General features: G+C 40.4%; 1 protein-coding gene across 3 annotated transcripts in view; it reads right to left on the bottom strand.

Moving 5' to 3' along the window:
* Nucleotides 1–26,545, bottom strand: part of TBC1D8B (TBC1 domain family member 8B) — an 84,130-nt gene that overhangs the window by 36,850 nt on the left and 20,735 nt on the right. For all 3 annotated transcript variants that reach the window (XR_013813200.1, XM_079764873.1, XM_079764874.1), the window contains exons 2-7: nucleotides 21,415–21,525; nucleotides 14,433–14,551; nucleotides 12,348–12,573; nucleotides 11,274–11,514; nucleotides 7,728–7,935; nucleotides 4,769–4,936 (exon numbers count right to left, since the gene is read on the bottom strand). Coding sequence is in view for 2 of the 3 variants with exons in the window: in XM_079764873.1 (XP_079620999.1) it covers nucleotides 4,769–4,936; nucleotides 7,728–7,935; nucleotides 11,274–11,514; nucleotides 12,348–12,573; nucleotides 14,433–14,551; nucleotides 21,415–21,525 (1,073 nt within the window). In the remaining variant the exon portion in view is untranslated. The remainder of the gene's footprint in view (nucleotides 1–4,768; nucleotides 4,937–7,727; nucleotides 7,936–11,273; nucleotides 11,515–12,347; nucleotides 12,574–14,432; nucleotides 14,552–21,414; nucleotides 21,526–26,545) is intronic.

The following is a 26,545-nucleotide window of genomic DNA, read 5'->3' as shown; positions in this document are numbered from 1 at the left end:
GTACTAGGAAAAGAACAACAAAAAAGCCCAAAGTGAGTAGGAGGAAGAAAGAAGAAAATAATAAAGATCAGAGCAGAAATAAAAGGAATAAAAACAATAACAACAACAACAAAAAAAAAAAAACAATAAAAAAGATCAATGAAATCAAGAGCTAGTTGTTTGAAAAGATAAACAATGACGAACCTTTAAGCAGATTCATCAAGAAAAAAGACAAAGGACCCAAATAAATAATATAAAAAATGAAGAAATAACAACTGAAACCAAAGAAATAGAAAGGACTGTAAGAAAACATTACTTTTCTTAAAAAAATCCTCACCCAAGGATATTTTCCCATTGATCTTTTAGAGAGAGTGGTAGAAAACATTATAAAATAACTATGCCAACAAATTTATATGGAACCACAAAAGACCCTCTATGGCAACAGTGATCTTGAGAAAAAAGAACAAAGTTGTAGGTATCATGTTACCTAATATCAAACTATACTACAAGACCATAGTAATCAAAACAGCATGGTAATGGCAAAAAACAAAAACAGACACATAGAACAATTTGCACAGAATAAAGAGCCCAGAAATAAATGCCTTTAGTGTCAATTAATATTTGACAAAGGGGGAAAACACATACAATGGGGTAAAGAAAGCCTATTCAATAAATAGTGTTTGGAAAGTAAGACAGATACATGCAAAAAATGAAACTAGACCACTCTCTTACACCACATACAAGAATAAACTCAAAATTGATTAAATGAAGGTAAGACTCAAAACCATAACACACCCAGGAGAAAACACAAGGCAGTAAAATCACTGACATTTCTCTTAGAAATATTTTTGTGTGTGATATATCTCCTCATGCTATGGAAACAATGAAAAATATAAACAAATAGGACTACATCAAACAAAAAAAGTTTTTGCAGAGCAAAGGAAATCATCAACAAAACAAAAAATACAACCTACTGAATGAGGGAAGGTATTTGTCAATGATACAACTGATAAGGGGTTAATATCCAAACTTTATAAAGAACTCAGACAAATCAACAGCAAAAAACACAGACAATCCAATTAAAAAATGGGCCTGGCTGGGTGGCTTGTTGGTTGGAGCACTGTCTCATACACCAAAAGGTAGCGGGTTCAATTCCCAGCCAGGGCACATACCTAGGTTGTGGGTTCAATCCTAGGTCAGGGTGCATATGGGAGATGGGAGGCAGCCAATCGATGTCTCTCTCTCTCTCTCTCTCTCTCTCTCTCTCTCTCTCTCTCTCTCTCATCAATAAGGAATCTATCTTCAGGTGAGGATTAAAAAAAAAAAAGGACAGAGGAACTGAATAGACATTTCTCCAAAGAAGATATACAGATGGCCATTCAACATATAAAAAGACGCTGAACACCACTAATCATCAGGGAAATGCAAATTAAAACCACAATGAGGTACCACCTCACACCTGTCAGAATCGCTATTATCAATAAATCAACAAACAAGTTTTGCTGATAATGTGAAGAAAAGGGAAGCCTCATGCATTGTTGGTGGTATTACAGATTAGTGCAGCCACTGTGGAAAACAGTATGGAGATACCTCAAAAAATAAAAAATATAAAGTATGTATGCAACCCTATGCTCATTGCAGCACTGTTTACAATAGTCAAAAAACTAGAAGTGACCCAAGTGTCAACAATAGAGGAGTGGATAAGAAAGTTGTGGTACATATCCTATATAATAAAAGGCTAATATGCAGATCGACCAAATGGCAGAACGACCAGTCACTATGACGTGCACTGACCACCAGGGCGCAGATGAGCAACGCAGGAGCTTCCCAATGGTGGTCAGTGTGCTCCCACAGGGGGAGCGCCGTTCAGCCAGAAGCCATGCTCAAGGCTAAGCCATCAATTGGAAATCCCCCGAGGGCTCCCGGACCTTGAGAGGGTACAGGCCAGGCTGAGGGACCCCCCCCACCAAGTGCCCAAATTTCATGCACCAGGCCTCTAGTATATACAGTATATACAATGGAATATTACTTGGCCATAAAAATGAATGAAATCTTATAATTTGCAGCAGCATGGATAGACCTAGAGGGCATTATGCTAAGTGAAATCTAAAGAAAGAGAAAACAAAATTTAAAAAGGTGAAGAGATTAAGAAGTACAAATTGGTAGTTACAAAATAATCATGGGGATGTAAAATACAGCATAGAGAATATAGTCAATACTATTGTAATAACTATGTATGGTGCCAGGTGAAGAGATTAAGAAGTACAAACTGGGCCCAGCCAGTGTGCTCAGTGGTTGAGCACTGACCTATGAATCAGGAAGTCACAGTTCAATTCCTGGTCAGGGTACATGCCTGGATTGCGGACTAGATCCCCATTGGGGGGTGTGCAGGAGGCAACCAGTCTATGATTCTTTCTCATCATTGATGTTTCTATCTCTTTCTCCTTCTCCCTTTCTTTCTGAAATCAATAAAAATATATTTTAAAAAAGAAGTAAAAATTGGTAGTTACAAAATAATCATGGGGCCCTAGCTGATGCTCAGTGGTTAGAAAATCACAGGTTCGATTCCAATCAAGGGCACATACCTCGGTTACAAGCTTGATCCCCAGAGTTGGCCGGGTTGACTGTGGGAAGCAACCAATTGATGTGTCTCTTATATTGATGTTTCTCTCTCTTTCTGTCTCTCCCTATCCCTTCCACTCTCTCTAGAAATCAATGGAAAAAATATCCTCAGGTGAGGATTAACAAAAGCTAATAATAATAATAATAATAATAATAATAATAATAATAATGGGGATGTAAGTGCAGCATAGAAAATATAGTCAATAATATTGTAATAACTATGCCTGGTGCCACGTGGGTACTTGAAATATTGGGGAGAACACTTTGTAAAGTATGTGACTGCATAATCAGTATTCTGTACACCTGGAACTAATATAAATTAATGTTAAGATATTAAATGTAAACTGTAAATAAAAAATAAATTGTTGCCCTGAACGGTTTGGCTCAGTGAATAGAGCGTTGGCCTGCAGACTGAAGGGTCCCAGGTTCGATTCCAGTCAAGGGCATGTACCTTGGTTGCGGGCACATCCCCAGGGAGGGGGGGGGTGTACAGGAGGCAGCTGATCAATGTTTCTCTGTCATTGATGTTTCTAACTCTCTATCCCTCTCCCATTCTGTAAAAAATCAATAAAATATATTTAAAAATTAAAAATGAAAAAAATAAATTGTTGCCCTACCAGGTTTGGCACAGTGGATAGAGCGCTGGCCTGTGGACTGAAGGGTCCCAGGTTCGATTCCAGTCAAGGGCACATGCCCCAGTTGTGGGTTCGATCCCTAGTGTGGGGCATGCAGGAGGCAGTCAATCACGATTGTTTCTCATCAATGATGTTCCTATCTCCCTTTCCCTTCCTCTCTGAAATCAATAAAAATATATTTTAAAAATAAATAAAAATAAGAAAAATATTGTTGCCCTAGCTGGTAGCTCAGTGGTTAGAGCATCACCAGCAGACTGAAGGGTCGCAGGTTTGATTCTGGTCAAGGGCACATACCTCGGTTGTGGGCTAGATCCAGGCCCCGGTCGCAACCAATAGATAGTCTCTCTCTCACATCCGTGTTTCTCTCTCTCTCTGTCTCTCCCCTTCCCTTCCACTCTCACTAAAAATCAATGGGGAAAATATATCCTCAGATGAGGATTAACAAATATAAAATAAAAAATAAGAGTTCTTAAAAAGGATACATTCCTAATTCTCAATTCTGCTTTATAATGGGTCTTAGAGAATATAATTTATTTTGCATTAGTCTTTTAAAAAATCCTATATAATAAAGAGGTAATATGCAAATGGTCATCACGCCCTCACATCTTAATGGCTCAGACATTCAACACTGGGGAGAGAAGAATGCCAACCAGCCAGGCACAAATGAGCTCGTGAGAGAGGAATGGGCACCAGCCAGGCACAAATAAGCTTGCGAGAGAGGAATGGGGACCAGCCAGGCACAAATGAGGTCGCGAAAGAGGAATAGGGACCAGCTAGGCTGTGGCCCAGGAGAGGGACAAGCTGCCCGCCCCATGGTCCCGGGCGCCAGTGGCTGTGCCTGCGGCCTGGGAGAGGGACAAGCCACCCGCCCCATGGGCCCAGGCGCCAGCGGCTGTGCCTGCGGCCCAGGAGAGGGACAAGCTGCCCGCCCCACAGTCCCAGGTGCCAGTGGTTGGGGCTGCTGCCCGGGCGAGGGACAAGCTGCCCGCCAAGTGGTCCTGGGCACCTGAGGCTGTGGCCCAGGCAAAGCCACCCACCCACGATCCCCTGCGGCTGTGGCCGGCCCGGGTCCTGGGTGCCTGCGACTGGCCGGAGGAGGGAATCCTGGGTCCCGGGTACGGGGCGAGGCAGAGGCGGTTAGGGGCGATCAGGTCAGCAGGGGAGCAGTTAGGGGCAATCAGGCCAGTTAGGGAGCAGTTAGGGGCGATCAGGCAGGCAGGCAGGGGTGGTTAGCGGCAATCAGGCAGGCAGAGGTGGTTAGGGGCGATCAGGCAGGCAGGCAGGTGAGCGGTTAGGAGCCAGCGGTCCTGGATTGCGAGAGGCAGTCGGACATCCCCCGAGGGGTCCCATATTGGAGAGGGTGCAGGCTGGGGTGAGGAACTCCCCCCTCCCCCTCGTGCAGGAATTTCGTGCACTGGGCCTCTAGTTAAATATAAGAATGAATAGGGAAGTCATTATGAATTACATTTGAAATAATGGACCACACAAAACACACACCTTTTTTCAAAATTATTTGATTGTTATATAATTACCTCTGTGCTAATATCGTGATACTGATTTGAAGTTGTCCCACACTTGAGCCTGAGTTTTGCCACCAGTTGTTCAAAGTCTGTAACTTCACTGAAGCGAAAAGCTGTTTTTCCTTTGATGCTAATGATGACAGATTTGCTGGAATCATGTGTCTTATCTATAGCTAAGACCTGGGAGGTAAAAACATATTATAAATGAATCACATTCTCCTTTGATGCTTACACTTCCAGGCAAAATGTGTTTAGCTTACTCTTTTGTGGCTAAAGTTTAGGTTCCTGGTATGACTTATTAAATAATAAATTTTGAAAAACCACAATGAGATCTTACCTTACACCTATCTAAATAGCTATTATCAAAAAATCAACAAACAAGTGTTAGAGAGGATGTGGAGAAAAAAAGAACCCTTGCGCACTGTTGGTGAGATTGAAAATTTGTGCTGCCACTATGGAAAACAGTATGCATGTTCCTCAAAAAATTAAAACCATAACTACCATTCCACCTTCTTGTTATTTATCCCAAGAAATCTAAAAAGATATATGGATCCTCTGTTCAATGTGACATTATTTACTAGTACAATGGCCAAGATATGGAAGCATTTTAAGTGTCCATCAATAGATGACTGGATAAAGAAGTCATGGTACTTATATACAATGGAATATTAGTCAGCCATAAAAAAGAATAAAATTTTACCATTTGTGACAGCATGATGTACCTAGCAGGTATTATGCTAAGTGAAATAAGTCAGACAGAAAAATACAAATACCATATGATTTCACTTATATGTGGAATCTAAAAAACAAAATCAATGAACAAACAAAACAGAAAGAAACTCATAGATACAGGCCTCCTCAGTCTTCTCCCGGACCAACTCCAGGGTGATTCGCAGGGGGGACAGGCTGAGCAGTGGTGGGGTGAGCACCCCAGGAGAGATGAGGACGTGAGGCCCTGAGGTGGGGAAAGTGACAAGCTACCCTTCATTGTCAGCCAGGGATGAGTACACGGCCACCCGCCTGCCTAGCCACGATCCCTCATCCACAGAGATGTTATCCACTGGTGTCCGCAGCCTGAGGGCCACCTACTACCAGGTCTTCGAAAAAGTGGAGCTCATGCTGCCTGAGAAATTGAGGCCACTGTAAAACCATCTGGCAGGTCCCAGAACAGTATTTTTCTGAGCTCAAATTATGAAATAGGGGTTGTTGTGTGCTGGGTTGGCTGGCATGGCTTGACCTACAGAAAATCTCAGTACAGCTTAGTCTGCTGTTTGGATGATTACAGGGCTTATTTGGTCAAGATACTCACTTGTAAATATTCCAAAAAACCTGAGTCTGTTTGTTGTTAATTTCTTTGTTGGGGCAGCAGGAGCCTCTCAGCTCTTTCGTATTTGGAGATATAATCAAGAACTAAAAACTAACGCAAACAAATAAAGAGTTCCTGATCATCCCAACAACTTAGATGTAGCCATAACCAGTGGGACCTAGTTTGTTTTTTTATTTGCTTATTGTTAAGGTGTTGCTCCCTGTGCTAATGATTAGAACACATTTTTAAAAAAAGCTAACTTAATTAGGAGCGAGTACTCAATTCAGCAGAAAAATAAAGCAAATTAAAAAAAAAAAGAAAGAAACTTATGGATACAGAGAAAAAAATTAATGGTTGCCAGATGAGAAGAGGTTTGGGGAGCTGGTGAAGTGATTAAGAAGTACAAATTGGCAGTTACAAAACAGTCATGGGGATGTAAAGTATAGCATAAGGAATATAGTCAGTAATCTAAATATATAAAAGGCTAATATGCTAAGTGTCCGACCATCTGGTCGCTATGACACACACCAACCACCAGGGGGCAGGTGCTCAATGCAGGAGCTGCTGAGCAGCAGTGACTTTCCAGCGGTGGTTCTCGGGTCACACACCTCGAAACCAGAGAGGAGGGAGCCTGATTCCTAGCGGGGCTGCGTGATTCCACCTTTGGCTGTGGGTTATGTTGTTGCTGGGGCACTGTTGGCCCTGAATCTGCTTTACTGCACAGTTGCATTTGCGTTCCACAACCTGTACTATAGCAACTTTGCAGAGTGCCCTCTTGCACTCCAGGACCCCTCGGGGGATGTCAGAGAGCTGGTTTCGGCTAGATCCCCACAGGCCAGGCTGAGGGACCCCACCTGCTGGAAAGACCACACTCACTCCGCAGATGCCGTGTAGGGACCGCAGGAGGTTGGCTCCAGGGTGTGTCTGGCCCGTCTCGCCCAGTCCTGCCCCACCGGCCACCTTCTAATTAATTTCCTTTCAATGTGCACAAGTCCATGCACCGGATCACTAGTATTGTAATAACTATGTATGTTGTCAGGGGGTACTAGATTTATTGGCGTGTAAATATCTAACCACTACGCTATATACCTGAAGCTAATATAATATTGAATGTCAATTGTAATTGAAAAAAATTTAAAAAGGAAATAATAATAAAATTTCTCATTACCCTAAAAAAAAGAAATAGACTTTATGTACTAGTTGTACCTCTGATACAAGTGCAAGTTATTTAACTTCTCAAGGGAAAGTCTTAACTAACATGTAGTCTTTAAAAATGATAATACAATTTAGTGGTGCAATGCTGACTATTTCTGACTTACACAAAAGCTATCAATTCTATTCTTTATGACTGTGAATATCAAATATCTAAGTTTTGGTGTTCATGTCATATATGTCTGACTAATCATGTTCCATTTTGAGTCATCCTAAACCCTTATCTTATTTCTAAATTTTTATTTAACTTTTTTCATTTTCAACAAGAGCTATAAGGCTCTTAGTACTCTTATTCTGAAGAATAACGCTGAACTTAAAAGATTATTATCTAAAAATTACCAAAATAATGTGGCATAATGAGTTTTTAATAATTTATAGAATTAAAGGAAATTTTACTCTTTGAATGATAATATCTTCAAACTAAAAACTGGTATGCAACCAAATTTAAATTACCTCTCGAAATGGAATGATTACACTGCATAGATTGCCATCCTGGCTAGCAAAGCAGATATAGTTCTCTGAGATGCACATTTTGCCATGAGCATTGAAGTGGCTGAATGGCACCCATAAAAAACATTCATGTACTTCTTTCAAAGTCTCTTCTTTGGGCAGCCTAAAAAAAGCATTAAACTGCTCACTGTGGGCTCGATCTTCTAGACCTCTGTAGGAAAGAAAAAAGGGAGACTTAAATAATGACTACTAAAGGGTACACATGTCTATACTGATTAATCCAAATGCACTGTAAAGCAGAAAGTTTAAACTACATGCTATATTCTTCAACAAAGTATGAAATGGAAGAAACATACTGATTCCTAACAGATTCATTTTGTTTATTCTCTTTTCCAATTTTTTAAATTAGTGAATTAGAATGCACAAAAGTTAGAGATAATGTAGGTCTTCAAACCATCTGTTAAGGAGTGATTTGCTGGAAGATTATTATTATACTACTATATTGTCATATTATGTGATTACTAGAGACCCGGTGCACAAAATTCATGCATGGGTGCGGGGGGGGGGGGCGGTCCCTCAGCCCGACCTGCACCCTCTCCAATCCGGGAACCCTCGGGAGATGTCCAACTGCCTCTCATAATCCAGGACTGCTGGCTCCTAACTGCTCACCTGCCTGCCTGCCCTAACCACTCTGCCTGCCTGATCCCCCTAATGCCCTCCCCTGTCAGCCTGATCCCCCTAACTGCCCTCCCCTGCCAGCCTGGTCGCCCCTATTAACTTTTTGTTTTTAATATTATCCCCTTTACACACAATTGTATTTGACTTCCTTATTGGCTTTACCCTCTCACACAATTTTTCTCTCTCCTTTATGTAACACTTTTTCCTACTGACTCATCATTTATAAACTTTTCTTTCCTCCTTATTTCCTACTTCTGTTCCATCATCCTTCTTCCCATCTTTCTCCTACCCTCCCTCCCTCCCCACATTCCTTCTTTCCTTTATCTTTACCCCTGCCCTCCCTCCCCTTTTCCTTCCTTCCCACCTTAATTTTTTTCTTCACTTCCTCCCTTGGACCTGCTTTGCCCCCCACCCATTTCTTCTTTCTTCCCATTCACCTTTTAAGCTCTATCAGCTCCCTTTTAAAACTTTTCTTCCCTCCCCCTTTCTCTCTCACCCTACCTTTCCCATACATTCTTCTCTACTTACTTCCACTATTTTAATATCTATCTATCTACCTGCCTAATTATTCACTATCATTTATCTTTTTTCTTTTCTGACTCCTACTTTTAAAATCTGTCCCCAGTACACAACTATACTTGATTTTCATTACAGCTCCTACAGTTCACTCATACATTCTCTTTCCTTCTTTAACTCTACTCTCTACTGACTCCTTTATAAAGTTCTTCCCTCCCTCCCTTCTTAAAGCTTCCGTTCGGGGGGGGGCAGTAACCCCCAACCCAGTGCTCAGCCCCAGCCAGATGATCGCCGCCCCCCCCCTTCCCTGGCCTCCCCGCCGCCATCCTGCTCACATTCCCAGCCCAGGATGCCCAGCCCAGTGAGGGTGGCCAAGGCCCACACAGCGCAGGCGCTGCTGCTGCCACAAAGCAGGAGTGCCTCTGCCCAGAAGGCCTCAGACCGTCCACCACTCCGTCCTGGACATGTGGGCGCCTCCCCGCCAACATCCCGCGCTGGGGGCCACCACCCTCCCTGCCCCTCAGAAGGCACACCTGCTTCCCCCCGCTCCCGCGTGTAGCCCTGCATTTCCCTCCCTTTTCCATTCCTGCGTCTTTTTCTTGTTCCCTTTCTGTATTTCTGTTTCTCCTCTCAGCCTGTCTGCATGCAGGCCTGCTTTCCTCTCCCTCTCCTTTCTTATCCCCTCTTATTGTATCCTATCCTACCCCAGGCCTTGCAGCTGCCTGAGCAGAGAGCGGGGACGCAGCCTGCTGATCTGGTCATGACATGACACTGTAATGGATAATTTGCATATTTCTCTATTATTAGTATAAATGGCTAAAACCAATCTCAGTAGACAGTAATCGTTATATCTGGTTATCAGAAAATCATAAGTTACCCAGTTCAAACAAAATAAAATTGTGAAAATTTATGGCATCCAAATTTAGAAAGTTAGTGCATAAAAGGTAATATTAAAACTAAAATATTGCATAAAAGATAATATTAATGTTTTAAAAAGTCCAAATTAGAAGCAAGATAAAACAACACTGCTTGCACAGTATTAGGCACCATATAGGTGTCAATAAATACAGATTACTTGTTAAGTTACACATACATATATAAATAAAAAAAAATTGCTTAAAATAGAACAATTTTCTAGAGGCATTCAACACTCGAGTTGCGCAGCAATGTCATCTGGGGTAGTAAGTAAATTATGCAAGTTCTAACTCAGAGCCAACAAAATTAAAACTAAATTCATCATTCCAGCATATACTATTTGAATATGAGATACTTCATGTCTTTCAAAATAATTTTGATAAATATGAACAGAAAACCACATTAATTTTAACTCAAACTGTAATTCAATGGGTTATTTCACTATTATTTAAAAGGATGAGGTCTATTCATATCAATGAAAAGAAGTTCCGGATATATTATTTTAAGGAGGGGAAGCAAATTATAGAATAATATGTGATAGCAAACCAAATACATATAGAGTCAAACAGCTTTCAGACATATACTTCTGATGCAAAAACTAATTAATTATTAATATTTATCTAGTGCTTTATATTTTACAAAGTGCTTTCACATAATATATTGCTCATTCCTTATAAGTGCTCTCTGAAAAAAGAGGTCCTGAGTGATTATGACTTGTCTAAGAGTTCCTGTACTCTCCTTCTAAACACTATATTCTCCACTGACTCCACAAACTTGCCTCTTCATAAAAAAAAAAAAAATTGCCCCTTGCCCTAGCCAGTTGGGCTCAGTGGCTAGAGTGTCGGCCTGCAGACTGAAGGGTCCTAGGCTTGATTCTGATCAAGGGCACATACCTGGGTTGGGGGCTTGAACCCCTGTGTGGGGCGTGCAGGAGGCAGCCAATCAATGATTCTCTCTCATCATTGATATTTCTATCTCTCTCTCTCTCTCTCTCCCTTCCTCTCTGAAATCAATAAAGATATATTTAAAAACATAAAACAACAAAACAAAAAACAATACTCTTTATAAATTGTTTAAAAATAATACATTTAATAATTTCAGACCTAAAAGTAGACTACTCATACAGAAATTTAGAGTTAGATTAACCCTGCACATATAAATCTCTACATTTCTAAAAGCACTCCATGGAAAATCCTACTGGGATCTCAAGAAATAATTTTCAAACCTAATTTCAATTACTTCCTAAGGCTAAATTTCATGGAGAGAACACTATTTGTGAAATGCATATAAATAAACAAAAAGTATCAATAATTACCCCCCCCAAAAAAAAAACCACACATCACATAATACAGAATGGTTAATTTTTAATGCTAATCAATTCTACCATTCTTTGGTCAAATAATATTTTTAAAAAGTAAGTATTAATTAAGGTTTGAATACCTTTTGGTGATTTGTCGAGGATCATCAAGAATTGGGTCATTATCAAATGTTTCCTTATCAAAAAGTCTCTTTACAGCATAGTTGGCTAGCTGTTCCATAAGAAGATATGTTTGGTTAATATGCAAAAACATTGAAAAGTAGTGACTATCCCCTTGGGAACACACATGAATACTCTCTGTCAGTATGACATTTGAAGTCTTTTCAAGTTTTGAGACTGCATCCCAGGAGATAATGAGTTTTACTGTAAATAAGAGTTATAAGTAGATCAGATTAAATTTGTAAATGTTGATTAATGTTTATCAATCAGGTCTTTCAAAAGAATAGTAACATACTTAAAAAATGCTATGAACAACTAAAATATTTGAGTCCAACATTGGTTATAATTTTGAATCATAACCACAAACATACAATAATTGGTGAGTCTAGGAATAGATATAAATTATTCTGTTACTTTACATAATTACATAGTGGTACTATGGCTACTATATTTATATTGTATTTTAAAACAAGGATTAAAGCATAGATTGAGGAAAGTAGGTAGTTTAGAACAATGGAAGAAAAGGAGTTATATGCTAGATCACCATAATTTCATATTCATTCACTTCTCACAATATGCAAGGCATTATGCAAACAGTCTATACACACTTCTTATGGTTCCTATGTTAAATAACCATCCTTAAAAGGATTCTTTCTCTAGATGAAGTAAACTTGTTTTATTTTTAGAGAGAGGGGAAGGGAGAGAGGGAGAATGGGGGAGAAGGGGGAAGTGAGGGGAAAGAGAGAGAGAGAGATCATTGATCAGTTGCCTCCTGCAAACACCCCCACCAGAGATTGAACCCCCAACATAGGAATGTGCCCTGACTGGGAATTGAACTAGCAACCTTCCAGTTACACTGGACAATGCTCCAACCAACTGAGCCACCCTGGCCAGGGGTAGATCAACTGAACTTTTAATGTACAGTTTAATTAACCTTAATGTCAATCCTATTACTTTATATACAACCTAATACCACTACAGAGTTGATAAGTCAGTCAGAAAGTTCAAAGTCATAGCAAGCAATAGAAACCACTTACTTTCTGATCCCAACAAAAAAGAATAGAAGCTCAGGAAGTTGGTGCTAAGATAGAGCCAGCCCTGACAAGGAACCCGTCCTTTCCAATAACTGCATGAGTAATAGGTCACTAATTTCTCCTGCTCTGGTAAACCAAAACATTTTTCAAATTTCAAGAGAGTTTCTCGAAATTTCTCAGGATCATCTTCTTTTGCAAAAGAATGTTTTCCCTCTTCAGCAATTAATCCCTAAGGGAGACAAAATATTTTCTGAAAATTAATCATTACCTACCAACAAAAATTTCATATATTTAAACAGTTCATTGAACACAACTGTGTATATCTACATAGGTACATATATCATATGTATATGTATGCATATTACATACTTAGGACAGAGGTGAGATTTTCTTTAATTTTGTCATTAGGCTTTTTCTAATGCCTCACAAAGAATTACCACAAATGCAGGTGCTAAATATTGTTTTGATTGAGTGAAGTGTTCACTCAAACTCCAAACTCAAGAGATATTAAAATGAAAATATCCCTAAGAGCACTCACAAAAAACTAACCACTGACTTTGCAATTTTTCTTTAGCACTGATTCTGACATTCATATGTGTGCTTCTGCCAATCCTGAAAGGTGCCAATACAATATTGACCTTCCATGCAGCCTTTAATCTTACTTAATAGAGAAACATGTAAATTGACCATCCTCCGCTACGCCCACAGCCAATCAGAGTGAATATGCAAATTAACCCAAAAAAAGATGGAGGTTAATTTGCATACATACCTGGGTCCCAGGAACCTCCTCGGCACCCAGGTCACTCCCAGCAGGCCATCAGAGGGGCCGAGCCTGTGATCGGTGGGGCGGGGAGGGGCAAGGGGGGTGGGAGGGTGGGGGGGCGCTTCCCAAGCATAAAGCCTGGGGCTTGGGAAGGGGCCGAGCCTGTGACCAAACACAGACCATCGGGAAGTCAGTGCTGGGTTGCCCAGCTGTAGCCTGGCGACCCAACACTGACTGCTCAAGTGTCTTGAGACCCAGAAAGTGAGTCAAGATATGATCTGCAGCCTCAGTGGAAGTTGTTGATCAGTGTACTTACCTCTCTCTCTCTCTCCCTCTTTCTTTCTGATCTTCACCAGCAGCCAGGCTTTTCTTTCTCTCCCAGCCTCCACAGGGGCTGCTGTTAAGCCCTGCCTCTTTGATCAGGCCCAGAGATAGGCCTGGAGATGCTGACTGGCATAGGAACCAACCAATCAGAACCAAAGGTGGGTGCTGTGGGGAACCAATGGCTGCCTAGGAGGCGGAGCTTCTGACACTGACTAGCATAGGAACTGACCAATGAGAACCAAAGGTGGGTGCTGTGGGGAACCAATGGCTGCCTAGGAGGTGGGGCTTTTGATGCTGACTGGCATAGGAACCAACCAATGAGAACCAAAGGTGGGTGCTATAGGGAGCCAATGGCTGCCTAGGAGGTGGAGCTTTTGATGCTGACTGGCATAGGGACCGACCAATCAGAACAAAAGGTGAGTGCTGTGAGGAACCAATGGCTGCCTAGGAGGCGGAGCTACTGACGCTGACTGGCATAGGAACTGACCAATGAGAACCAAATCTGGGTGCTGTGGGGAGCCAATAGCTGCCTAGGAGGTGGAGCTTTTGACACTGACTGGCATTGAAACCGACCAATGAGAACCAAATCTGGGTGCTGTGGGGAGCCAATGGCTATCTAGGAGGTGAAGCTTTTGATGCTGGCATAGGAACCGACCAATGAGAACCAAATTGGACAGCAGAGGAGGGCAGTTGGGGGCGACATCAGGCCTGCAGGAGAGAGCAGTTAGGGGTGATCAGGCAGGCAGGCAGGTGAGCAGTTAGGAGCCAGTGGTCCCAGATTGTGAGAGGGATGTCTGACTGCTGGTTTAGCCCCGATCCCTGGGATCAGGCCTAAAATGGCAGTTGGACATCCAGCAAGGGGTCCCCAATTGGAGTGGGTGAAGGCTGAGTTGAGGGAATCTCCCCTTCGTGCATGAATTTCATGCACCGGGCCTCTAGTCCTTATATAAGAGGGTCAAGATTTTTGTATTCCATCTACAAATTATATCCAGGCCACTTACTCTTATCTTTCCTTGTACAAAATTAGTAATATCTTCACTTGAGTCAAACACAGATAAGGTCTTCATGATATTTTGTTCCAACCAATCCCAATGCTTCATTATTTCTTCTCTGTTGGCTCCTAATTAATAATGGAAGATAATAAAAGACACAAGAAAAACTCCACAACAAAACTGCTCAATATTTACAAGCTTAGTTAAAAAGAAATAAAATTATATATGCTCTTTTCAAAAATGATATTCATAAAAAATATATTACATTTATTCTCTACTTCATCTCTACATGTGGGCATGAACACTATCTATAATAATAAAAGCATAATATGCTAATTAGACCAGCCATCCTTCTGGATGACCTTACCATGCACATGACAACCCTAAACACACTGTATGAATGTAGATTTCAACTGTGGCAATTCAACTTATTTCAGAAGGTATGAAGTCTTTGCTCAGAGTCACCCTTAAATTAAAAGGCCTGTCACTTAAAAGAAATTTCATGGAAGTGGTTAGAAACCCTGTAGCAAGATTAAATCCATTTTACCTGTTGAATCAGGGTTAGGTGGCTTTTTGGGGGTTAGCTTAAATAAATTAAATCTGGGTTGCTTTGGCCTGAAGAACATTGCAATATCAATTTCTGCATATAACCCATATATCTTTAAGATCTCTCAAGCATTGTAGATTATACAAATCCCAATCAAAAGAAATACCTTGACTTCTTAGTATATTTTATAATATATAGAGTGACACTTAATTTATTGAACCTGCAAAATTGCCTAATTCAGTTAGAATCGTATTCATGCTATTAAATTAAAGTAACCATACCAAGTGCAATATCTTTCTTTTAATGAACCACAAATAAAATTCATGGGAAAATTTTAAGGCCTTTATTTTGGTCCTTTATATATAAGGAAACTTCATTAGTAGGTAACTACTATATTTATGCATCAGTGCAATTTGGGGGGTTAAGTTATATAATCATTCTTTTAAAAAATAAAAGTGGAAAGGACATTTTTTCTACATAATTTCGACCAACCAAGTTTAGAGTTGAGCTTACAGACATCTCATAATATCAGCAGGTATAGTGTCTTCTTCATTTAATTTAAATGATGTTTAAAATGAGAAAATGATCACCTCCTACACTAAAGGAAATTTAGAGGGAGATGTAAAAAACATGCCACAAATCTTTTCTTTAAAAATTTTTTTATTGATTTCAGAGAGGAAGGGAGAGATAGAAACATCAACGATGAATCATTGATCAGTTGCCTACTGCATACACACCCATAGGGATTGAGCCCCAACATAGGCATGTGCCCTGACCAGGAATCAAACTGTAACCTCCTGTTTCATAGGGCAACACTCAAGCAGAGCCATGCCAGCTGCGCAAGCCACACATCTTTAAAAATTAATTGTATGCTGTAGCTATATGTTGATGCATATGAACTATCTAAAAGTCACATGAATTTTTTTTAAAATTATATCTATTTGAGAACAGAGGTGGAGAAAAGAAAGAGAAAGAGAAAAGACAGTATTTCAACATTTAAAAAGCTAAAAATCTGGGATTCTAATTTAGAGCAACAGTATAATAGCATCATAAAAAAAGTAACATACTGTCATGGTGTTTTTTAAGATTTTGAGTTGCTTTATTAGGAAGAATCTAAACTGCTCCAGGAGTTATGAATATGTAGGATTACCTGAAAGATATCCTTTCATATTTCAAGTACTTCAAGGACATGATGCCTTTTGTGAGAATGTAGGTGTGCAACTAAAAAAGATTCAATTTTTCAGGCTTATCCTTTCTTAGGAAACGACTTAGAAGTTTTGGGCTTGATTCTCCTCATCTGAGTTATTACAGATGAAACAGTATTTTATGGGGAAGTTCTCATCTTCCCTACAGTTGGGTGAATCAGGAAGAATGAGTTGAAGAAAGGAGTTATATAGCAGTAGCAACAATCAAAAAGTTATTCAGAATTAGCACTGATGGAACACATGTTTCAGGTCCCTCAATTTATCAATGTTTTATTTTTTTACACATATTTTTGTTTATTATATAACACTAGAGGTTCGGTGCACAAAATTCATGCACCAGGGAGGGGGCCCCCCTCAGTCCAGCCTGCACCCTCTCCAATCTGGAACCCCTCGAGGGATGTCCGACTGCGGGTTTAGGCCCGATCCCTACAGTCAGACATCCCTCTCACTATCCAGGACCACTGACTCTTAACCGCTCGCCTGCCTGTCTGCCTGATCGCCCCTAACCACTTCTGCCTGCCAGCGTGATCGCCCCCTAACCGTTCCCCTGCCAGTCTGGTTGACGCCTAACTGCTTCCCTGCCAGCCTGATCACCCCCAACTGCCCTCCCCTGCTGGCCTGGTCATCCCCAACTGCCCTCCCCTGCTGGCCCGATTGCCCACAACTGCCCTCCCCTGCAGGCCTGGTCATCCCCAACTGCCCTCCCCTGCTGGCCTGATATTGCCCTAACTGCCCTCCCCTGCCAGCCTGATCACCCACAACTGCCCTCCCTGCCAACTTGGTGACCCCAGGATCGGGCCTAAACCGGCAGTCGGAATCCCCCAAGGGGTCCCGGATTAGAGAGGGTGCAGGCTGGGCTGAGGGGACCCTCCCCCCCACCCCGTGCATGAATTTCATGCACCGGGCCTCTAATGTTGAATAAGATTGGTGAAAGCGAACATCCTTGTCTTGTTCCTGTTCTAAAGGGAAACACTTTTAGTTTTTATTGCATTGAGTATTATGTTGGTTGTAGGTGTGTCATATATGGACTTTATTATATTGAGATATGAGTCCTCTATTCCCACTTTAAAGTTTTTATCACAAAAGGGTGCTGGATTTCATTGAAAGATTTTTCTGCATTCATGATAAGACCATGTGATTTTTGTTTTTCAATTTGTCCAATTTACTAATATTTCATTGAGGATTTCAGCATCTGTGTTAATCAGGGATATTGGCCTAAAATTCTCTCTTTGTAGTGTCGTCTGTTTTTAGAATTAGGATAATGCTGGCTTCGTGAAAAAAGCGTGGAAGTATTCCTTCCTCTTGACTTTTTTGAAATAATTTGAGGATAGGTGCTAGTTCTTCTTTGAATGTTTGGTAAAACTATCCTATAATTCCATCCAGTCTAGGACTTTTATTTGCTGAAAAATTTTAAATTACTGCTTTAATTTCATCAGCTGTTATTGGCCTATTCAGGTTTTCTAATTCTTCCTGATTGAGTTTGGGAAGATTGAATGTTTCTAGGAATTTGTCCATTTTTTCCAGGTTGTCCAGTTTTTTGGCATGTAGTTGTTCATAGTATTTGCTTACAGTCCTTTTTTCCCCCCTGTGGTGTCCATTGTTATATTGCCTCTTTCATTTCTGGTTTTATTTATTTGGGTTCACTCTCTGTTCTTGATAAGTATACCTAGGGGTTTGATAATCCTGTTTATCTTTTAAAAGAACCAGCTCTTGGATTGATTGATCTTTTGTACTGAATTTTAGTCTCTATGTCATTAATTTCCACTCTGATGTTTATTATTTCCTTCCTTCTACTTCCTCCGGGCTTTTCTTGCTGTTCTCTCTCTAATTCCTTTAGTTTGGGGGTTAGATAACTTATTAGTGTTTTTTCTTGTTTCTTGAGGTAGGCCTGTAATGCTATGAATTTTCCTCTCAGGACTGCTTTCACCAGAGGTTTTGTGTGGTTTTTGTGTCCATTTTTATGTTTCCAGAAAGTTTTTAATTTATTCTTTGATCTCATTGGTAACCCATTCATTGTTGAGTAACATGCTATTTAGCATCAATGTATTTGAATGTTTTTGACTTTTTTTCTTGTAGTTGATTTTTAACTTCATGCCATTGTGATCAGAGAAGATGCCTGGTATGATATCAATCTTTTTGAATTTGTATTTGTATTATGTCCTAACATGTGGTCCATCTTTGAGAATGTTCCATGTGCGCTTGAGAAGAATGTATATTCTGTTGCTTTTCGGTGAAATCTTCTGTAAATACCAGTTAGATCTATCTGATCTAGTGTGTCACTTAAGGCCTCTGTTTCCTTGTTGATTTTTTTGTCTTGAAGATCTATCCAGTGATACCAGTGGAGTGTTAAAGTCCCCTACTATGACTGTACTGCTGTCAATCACTCCCTTAAATATCATCAAGAGTTTTTTTAATGTAGTTGGGTGCTTCTATATTAGGTCCATACATGTTTACAAGTGTTATATTCTCTTGTTGAATCATTCCCTTTAGTGTTCTGTAGTGGTCTTCTTTGTTTCTTGTTAGCTTTGTAGTCTATTTTGTCTGATATGAGTATTGGAGTATTGCTATCCTAGCTTTTTTCTTTCTTTCCACTTGCATGAAATATATTTTTTTCCATACCTTCATTTTCATTCTGTGTGAGTTTTTGATCTTAGGCAGGTCTCTTGTGGACAGTATATATATATATATATATATATATATATATATATATATATGTATATATATATATATATATACACACACACACACACATATATACACACACACACACATACTAGAGGCCCGGTGCACGAAATTTGTGCACGGGGGTGTGTGTCCCTCAGCCCAGCCTGCACCCTCTCCAATCTAAACCCTCGGAGGATATCTGATCGCCGGTTTAGGCCCGATCTCACAGTCGGACATCCCTCTCACAATCCAGGACTGCTGGCTCCCAACTGCTTGCCTGCCTGCCTTCCTGATTGCCCCTAACCGCTTCTGCCTGCCAGCCTGATCACCCCCTAACCACTCCGCTGCCAGCCTGTTTGCCCCAAACTTCCTTCCTCTGCCGGCCTGGACACCCCCAACTGCCCTCCCCTGCTCGCCATCTTGTGGCGGCCATCTTTTATCCACATGGGGAAGCCATCTTGCATGATGGTCAATTTGCATATTACTCTTTTATTAGATAGGATAGAGGCCTGGTGCACAGGTGGGGGCCGGCTGGTTTGCCCTGAAGGGTGTCCCAGATCAGGGTGGGGGTTCCCTTGGGGCATGGAGTGGCCTGGGCGAGGGGCCTGTGGTGGTTTGCAGGATGGCCACACCCCCCAGTGACCCAAGCAGAGGTCCTGGTATCTGGGATTTATTTATCTTCTATAATTGAAACTTTGTAGCCTTGAGCGAAGGCAAGAGCAGGCCAGGGCAGGTGGAAAGCTTGGCTTCCTCCATTGCTGGGGAAACCCAAGCCTCCTGCTCGCTCTGTGGCGCAGCCATTTTTTTATTTATCTTCTATAATTGAAACTTTGTAGCCTTGAGTGGAGGCCAAGGCAGGCCAGGAAGCTTGGCTTCCTCCATCGCCGGGGGCAACCCAAGCCTCCTGCTCTCTCCAGCTCTATAGCTGCCACCATTTTTGTTGGGATTTATTTATCTTCTATAATTGAAACTTTGTAGCCTTGAGTGGAGTCCAGGGCTGGCCAGGGTGTGCACGAAGCTTGGCTTCCTCCATTGCCGGGGAAACCCAAGCCTCCTGCTCGCTCTATGGCCGCAGCCATCTTGGTTGGGTTAATTTGCATACTCACTCCTGATTGGCTGGTGGGCGTGGCTTGTGGGTGTAGGGGAGGCACAGTCAATTTGCATGTTACTCTTTTATTAGATTATATATGTATATATATGTATATATATGTATATATATGGGTCGTGTTTTCCTATTCATTCAGCTACCCTATATATTTTGACTGGAGCATTTAATCCATTAATATTTAAGGTTATTATTGATAGGTATTTATTGCCATTTTTATGTTCTTTATACCTATGATCCTCTCTCTCCTTTTCTTCTTCTTAAAGCAGTCTCTTTAACATTTCTTGCATTGCTGGTTTGGTGGTAATATACTCCTTTAGCCTCATTTTTTTTTTGGTCTGGAAAGCTCTTTATTTCACATTCAATTTTAAATGAGAGCTTTGCTGGATACAGTAGTCTTGTATTTAGGCCCTTGCTTTTCACTACTTTGAATACTTCATGCCACTCCCTTCTGGCTTGAAGTGTTTCTATTGAGATGTCAGCTGACATTCTAATGGGAAATCCTTTGTAGGTAATTTTCTGTCTCTTTCTTGATGCCTTTAAGATTCTTTGTCTTTAACGTTGGCCATTTTAATTACAATATGTCTAGATGTGGGTTTCTTTGGGTTCATGGTGATTGGGACTCTCTGTGCCTCCTGAACTTGTGTGACATTTTCCTTCACCAGGTTGGGGAAGTTTTCTGTCATTATTTCTTTAAACAGGTTCTCTGGTTCTTGCTCATCTTCTTCCCCTTCTGGTATCCCTATAATGTTGATGTTGTTCCATTTAACGTCTATCTTCCTCCTTTTTAATTGTGGTCTTTTTTTCTATTTTCTGCTCTAATTGAGTATTTATTTCTACCTCGTCTTCCAATTTGCTGATTTGATCCTCTGCTTCATCCAATCTACTTTTAATTCCTTCCAGCGTGTTCTTGATGTCAGATATGTTATTCTTCATTCCTGTCTGGTCCCAGTTCATGGTTTCTATTTCCTTTTTCATGTTGCTATAGTTTGGCATGGTCTCTGAGCCAGAGCCATGCCCTGGGAGTGGCTGTGGCAGTAGCATGGGCTTTTTGGCCAGATGATCTTGAACCACCAGCCCCCTACCCCGAGACTCCCGTGCAGTCCATCGGATGATTTCTCTCTCTCTCTCTCTCTCTCTCTCTCTCTCTCTCTCTCTCTCTCACACACACACACACACACACACACACACACGCACACACTTCCATACACTCTTCCTCTTACTCCCTCACTCTGGTCCTGCCAGCCACCATGTTGGAATCCCCTAGTGAGTCTGATCAATGTTTTACAAACTGTAATAATCTATAATATTTCTTAAATAAATAATTAGATGTCTTCCTATTCTCTCAAAGTAGAATCTGAGAAAGTTAACTCTTTTCTAAATCAAAACAACTGGGAAATATAAATATAGTTATTCAATATATTTGTGTCCTTATTTATTTGATGTATATGTTTTAAAAATCATACTTACCACATGCAATTGACAGGTAAACTTGAGAATCTGGTGTCTGGTGTAGAATACGAAATGGAGCTACTTTTGCAGTAGAGTCTAAGACTGAATCAAGAGTCCCAACCAGAAGCCCTGTTGTAATAAAGAAACTGATGAAATAAGGATTTTACAAGAGATGAAATCAATAGTACTTGAAATGACAAAAAACAATGGATTTACTTTTTAAAATTTCTAGCCCAAAGTTTCCTTATAGAGACCTTTCATAAAGAAAAAAATATATTCTGGACGAAGAAATTATAGTGTTCCAATGTGAGTAGTGTTTGAGAAAATGATCTTTCAATAAAATGTCAGGTTTAATTGTCCAAATCTCAAGATATATTTGTAATACATATATATATATATATATATATATATTTCAAATACATATAAAAGGTTGTATATATAACAGGTAAGAATGTAGATTCTTGTACCAGAGACTACCTGGGTTTGAGTCCTGGCTCTGCTCTGCCACTTACGTCAACTTGAACCAGTTGTACCTAACCTTTTCTTCATGCCCGTTTGCAAAATAAGGGGATTAAAATATAATCAACCACAAAGTGTTGTTGTAAAGATAAGGTTAGTTATTATTACATATAAAACACTTAGAACAATGCTTACCATGTCATAAAATACTCAATGTTAGCTAATACTAATATCATATAAGAAAATTTTAGTTATTTAAACAAGATAAAACTTTGATTAATTAAAATGCTGAGGTAAAAGTATTTTTAAAAACAATTCTTATTTTTTCATTTGGAATTCAAGGCTTTTGATCAGTTAGTTCCAATTTAATGACCTGATTATATTTCCTACTCCTCCTTAGAACAAAGTTTTCAGTTTTCTTAAACAACCAACTAATTTCTCCCTTGGGGTCTTTGTTAAGCAATTCTCTTTTACTTAGAAATGCTAACGCAAGTCTTCTAGCCCAGTCCAGCTAATCCAAATTCTACATTTTCTTCAAGACCCGCTTCCCCTATGAAATCTTCACTGGCAAACCCAAGCACTAATGACTTCCCTTTTCTCGGATTACTTATAGCACTTAAAGTCTATAAAACACAACCTATCATTCTGATAATTAGGCTAGTTATTACAACTATTTGTTAAGTGCTTGAGGTATATTAATCTTATATCTTTATCTAGATTATTAGTTTACTGAGGATAATAACCACATCTTCTACCTCTGGGTTTGCATCTTTAATTTTCAACGTATTTCTGGACACAATAGGAGGTAAATTGTTGACTTCATTGTATCAATGGGATGGCTAAAATACATCAATCTACTTTTCTTTTTGGAAATTTTGATTGGTTGAGTGTTGGTTTTGCTTTATGAGGCATTTACCTTTAATTTAGATTACAGATTTTTTAGAAAAACATTAAATCAATTATAAAGCATACTTTTGGCTATTTTCCTATCTTTACCCACTTAAAAGGAGTTAAGATTTCAAGCAAGCTTTGAATGAGAATATGTATAGGTTAGCAGAGGTAGGAAGTTATAAACTTACAGGGATGCAAATTAGAATAGCAGGAGATAGAACAGAGAGATAAAGAGAAATTTGGCTTAACTGAAAGGAAAAGGTGAGAGTGTAGATGTAGAAATTGGCTAATCACTTGACAAAACTGTCAAAATAAAGGCATTATAATTTCAAAAAAAAAAACATTTATTAAACACAGCCCTGTTTCAGTTTCTAAATTTGCCTCCCAAGAATTTAAATTATAAAAAAGATTTCAAAAAAGTATTTTCAAATTTGCAAGGAAAATAATTTATTTCACCTTTACCACACTTTCAATAAAACTAGCTCAGATCGAAGGAACCAAGATGGCAGCAAAGTTAAACAACTAAACTGCCGCTGCGACAACAATTTCAAAAATACAACTAAAAGACAAAGCGTCTACCATCCAGAACCACAGGAAAGCTGGCTGAAGGGTAGATTTACAACTAAGAAGGAAAAAGAAAGAACAAACGCGGAAGGGCTGAGGTACGTAGGCGCGTGAATCGGACTGGTGACGGGTGACGGGACGCGCGGCTTTTTTTCCAACCCGAAGGGAGATAAGCTCCCGATCACTCTGAAATCCAGTTTCTGGGGATGCGCGGGGGACCCAGACACCTACGGGGAGAAGCTGGACTCTCGGCCATTGTGTCGGAAAGTGAGAGTGACTTTCTTGCAGACGTGCGCCCAGCAATCAGTGTTTACTGCGCTGGAGCACGGGACGCAGGGACTTGGAAACGGGAAAGGCAGAAAAGGCAGACTAGCAGCCATTGCTGTTTGCCACACCCTAGCCTAGTGATGCCCTGAGACCCCGCCCCGCCCTGAGACCTGCCCCGCACATTCTACAAACCCGCCCTGGCTCCAAACAGCAGCTTTTGCATATAAATGGCCTGCCCTGTGGCAGCTTAACCAAATAAACTGCAGCTCCAGTCAGACTGCTCCAAAACCGCTCAAGCAAAGAGGAGAAAACTGCAGTTTTTGCTGTAACTCCTGCTGAGTGGCCTCAGACAGTAGCTGACCTGCACCCCATTGGAAATCCAGAAACGAGGGCATCTAGTGGTCGGTGTGAGACGACACCAGATTTCAACCACTTGCATAAGGGACACATTCAAGAGGCAGACTCAGTGAGCGCCAAAGCCCTACTGCAACAAGTCCCGGCCCATAAACGTGTCTCCAGCACAGCAATTCTTCCTTTATAGACACAGCGGGTCCTCACAGCCAATTGACCTGGAGGTCAATTCCTCCCAGTGACACCAACAACAATCAAGACTTAACTACAACAAGGCTGTACACACAGTCTAAAAAGGGGTGCACCAAGAGCATTCACCTCAGGTAACTGGGAGGCTAACCCGTTGAACCAATAGGACACAAAGTTAGCCTACCAACTCAGGGAAGCAGTAAAAATGAGGAGGCAAGGAAACAGATCCCAAACAAAAGAAATGGAGGAGAACAAACGACTGGACATAGCGTTCAAAACCACGGTTATAAGGTTTTTTCAAGAATTTCATGCCAAAACCGGTTTGGCTCCGTGGATAGAGCGTTGGTCTGCGGACTGAAAGGTCCCAGGTTCGATTCCGGTCAAGGGCATGTGCCTTGGTTGCGGGCACATCCCCGGTAGGGGGTGTGCAGGAGGCAGCTGGTCGATGTTTCTCTCTCATCGATGTTTCTAGCTCTCTATCCCTCTTCCTTCCTCTCTGTAAAAAATCAATAAAATATATTTTAAAAAAAAGAATTTCATGGAAAAAGCCAATAAATTTAATGAGACCCTCGAGGATATGAAAAAGGTCCAACTAGAAATGAAACATACACTGACTGAAATAAAAAATATTATACAGAGACCCAGCAGCAGACTAGAGGAACGAAAGAATCAAGTCAAAGATTTGGAATACAAAGAGGCAAAGGACACGCCTCCAGAAAAGCAAGAAGAGAAGAGAATTCAGAAAGTAGAAGGTAGTGTAAGAAGCCTCTGGGACAACTTCAAGTGTACCAGCATCCGAATTTTGGGGGTGCCAGAAGAAGAGAGAGAGCAAGACGCTGAAAACCTATTTGAAGAAATAATGACCGAAAACTTCCCCCACCTGGTAAAAGAAATAGACTTACAAGTCCAGGAAGCACACTAACCCCAAACAAAAGTAATCCAAAGAGGACCACACCAAGACACATCATAATTAAAATGCCAAGGGCAAAAGACAAAGAGAGAATCTTACAAGCAGCAAGAGAAAAACAGTTAGTTACTTACAAGGGAACACCCATATGATTATCAGCTGATTTCTCAACAGAAACTATGCAGGCCAGACGGGAATGGCAAGAAATATTCAAAGTGATGAATAGCAAGAACCTACAACCAAGACTACTCTACCCAGCAAAGTTATCATTCAGAATTGAAGGGCAGGTAAAGAGCTTCACAGATAAGAAAAAGCTAAAGGAATTCATCACCACCAAACCAGTATTACATGAAATGCTGAAAGGTATTATTTAAAACAGGAAAAAGAAGAAAAAAGTAAAGATAAAAATTATGAACAACAAATACATACCTATCAACAAGTGAATCTAAAAGTCAAGTGAATTAAAAATCTGAAGAAAAGAATAGACTGATGAACATAATAGAATCAGGGGCATAGAATGGGAGTGGATTGATAATTCTCAGGGGAAGGGGGTGTCTGTGTGGGGGGTACGGGAAGAGACTGGACAATATCATACACCTATGGATAAGGATAGCGAGGGGCGGGAGGTAAGAGCAGAGGGAAGGGTGGGAACTGGGAGGAGGGGAGATATGGGGGGGGGGAAGGAGAAACAATTGTAATAATCTGAACAATAAAGATTTATTTAAAAAAAACTAGCTCAAACCCAATTTCCTTATTTATATACACTAGAAAAAAAAGTAGTATTAGAAAAATGGGAGAAAGAACAAAGAGGTAAAGAAAAGTTTGACTCAGTTGAAAGATAACAGTGGGAGTGTGGATGTGTGAGGGGGCAGAGAGGAAAGGAGAGGCCACAGATAATCATTCCTGAGTAACATTGTAACAATTAGTTCTCTCATAGAATGTTTTGAGACTGTGTACAAAGTGGTCAAAATCACTGGCAAAAAAAAGGTCATTTCTTTCTGCAGCAGAAATGTTTACAAGATAAGTACCTTGCACTATGTAGAAAGGAAATTGCTCAGTTTTTGTAAGTGCATTAAATCAGGCAGTTCATATAAAACTATGCAACAGATAATTTGGAAGCTAGTTCTAAATACATTTGCAGTCACTTGGGGAAACTCTTCCAGCTCATTAAGCTACAATCATCAAGTTTCAGCAAGTCATTCAGGAATTAATATGTGCCAATGTCTGGGTTTTAAAAGTACAAGGCAACAAGCTGACAAGTTTGGGTTGCTTTTCCACATACATAGAGGTTTATCATTTGACAGCCTGAACATCCAAGGTCATGAGTCAGCCTACACATGGGAAGTCCTTTAGCCATAGTAAACTGGGAAGAGAATAGATACTATCTCTCAGCTGCATGAAAAAAACAACAGATTTAAAAATAATAAGAAATATCACGAAATTCAAATCATCATTTGAATATCTATAACTGAGTAAGGTACCAATGTTCTAGAACCTGGTAAAGCTCTTTGGGATTTTGGT

The sequence above is a fragment of the Cnephaeus nilssonii genome (genome assembly GCF_951640355.1).
Source record: "Cnephaeus nilssonii genome assembly, chromosome: X".
NCBI lineage: Eukaryota > Metazoa > Chordata > Mammalia > Chiroptera > Vespertilionidae > Cnephaeus > Cnephaeus nilssonii.
The sequence above is the reverse complement of the archived record's forward strand: the minus strand, read 5'-3'. Positions and strand labels throughout refer to the sequence as shown.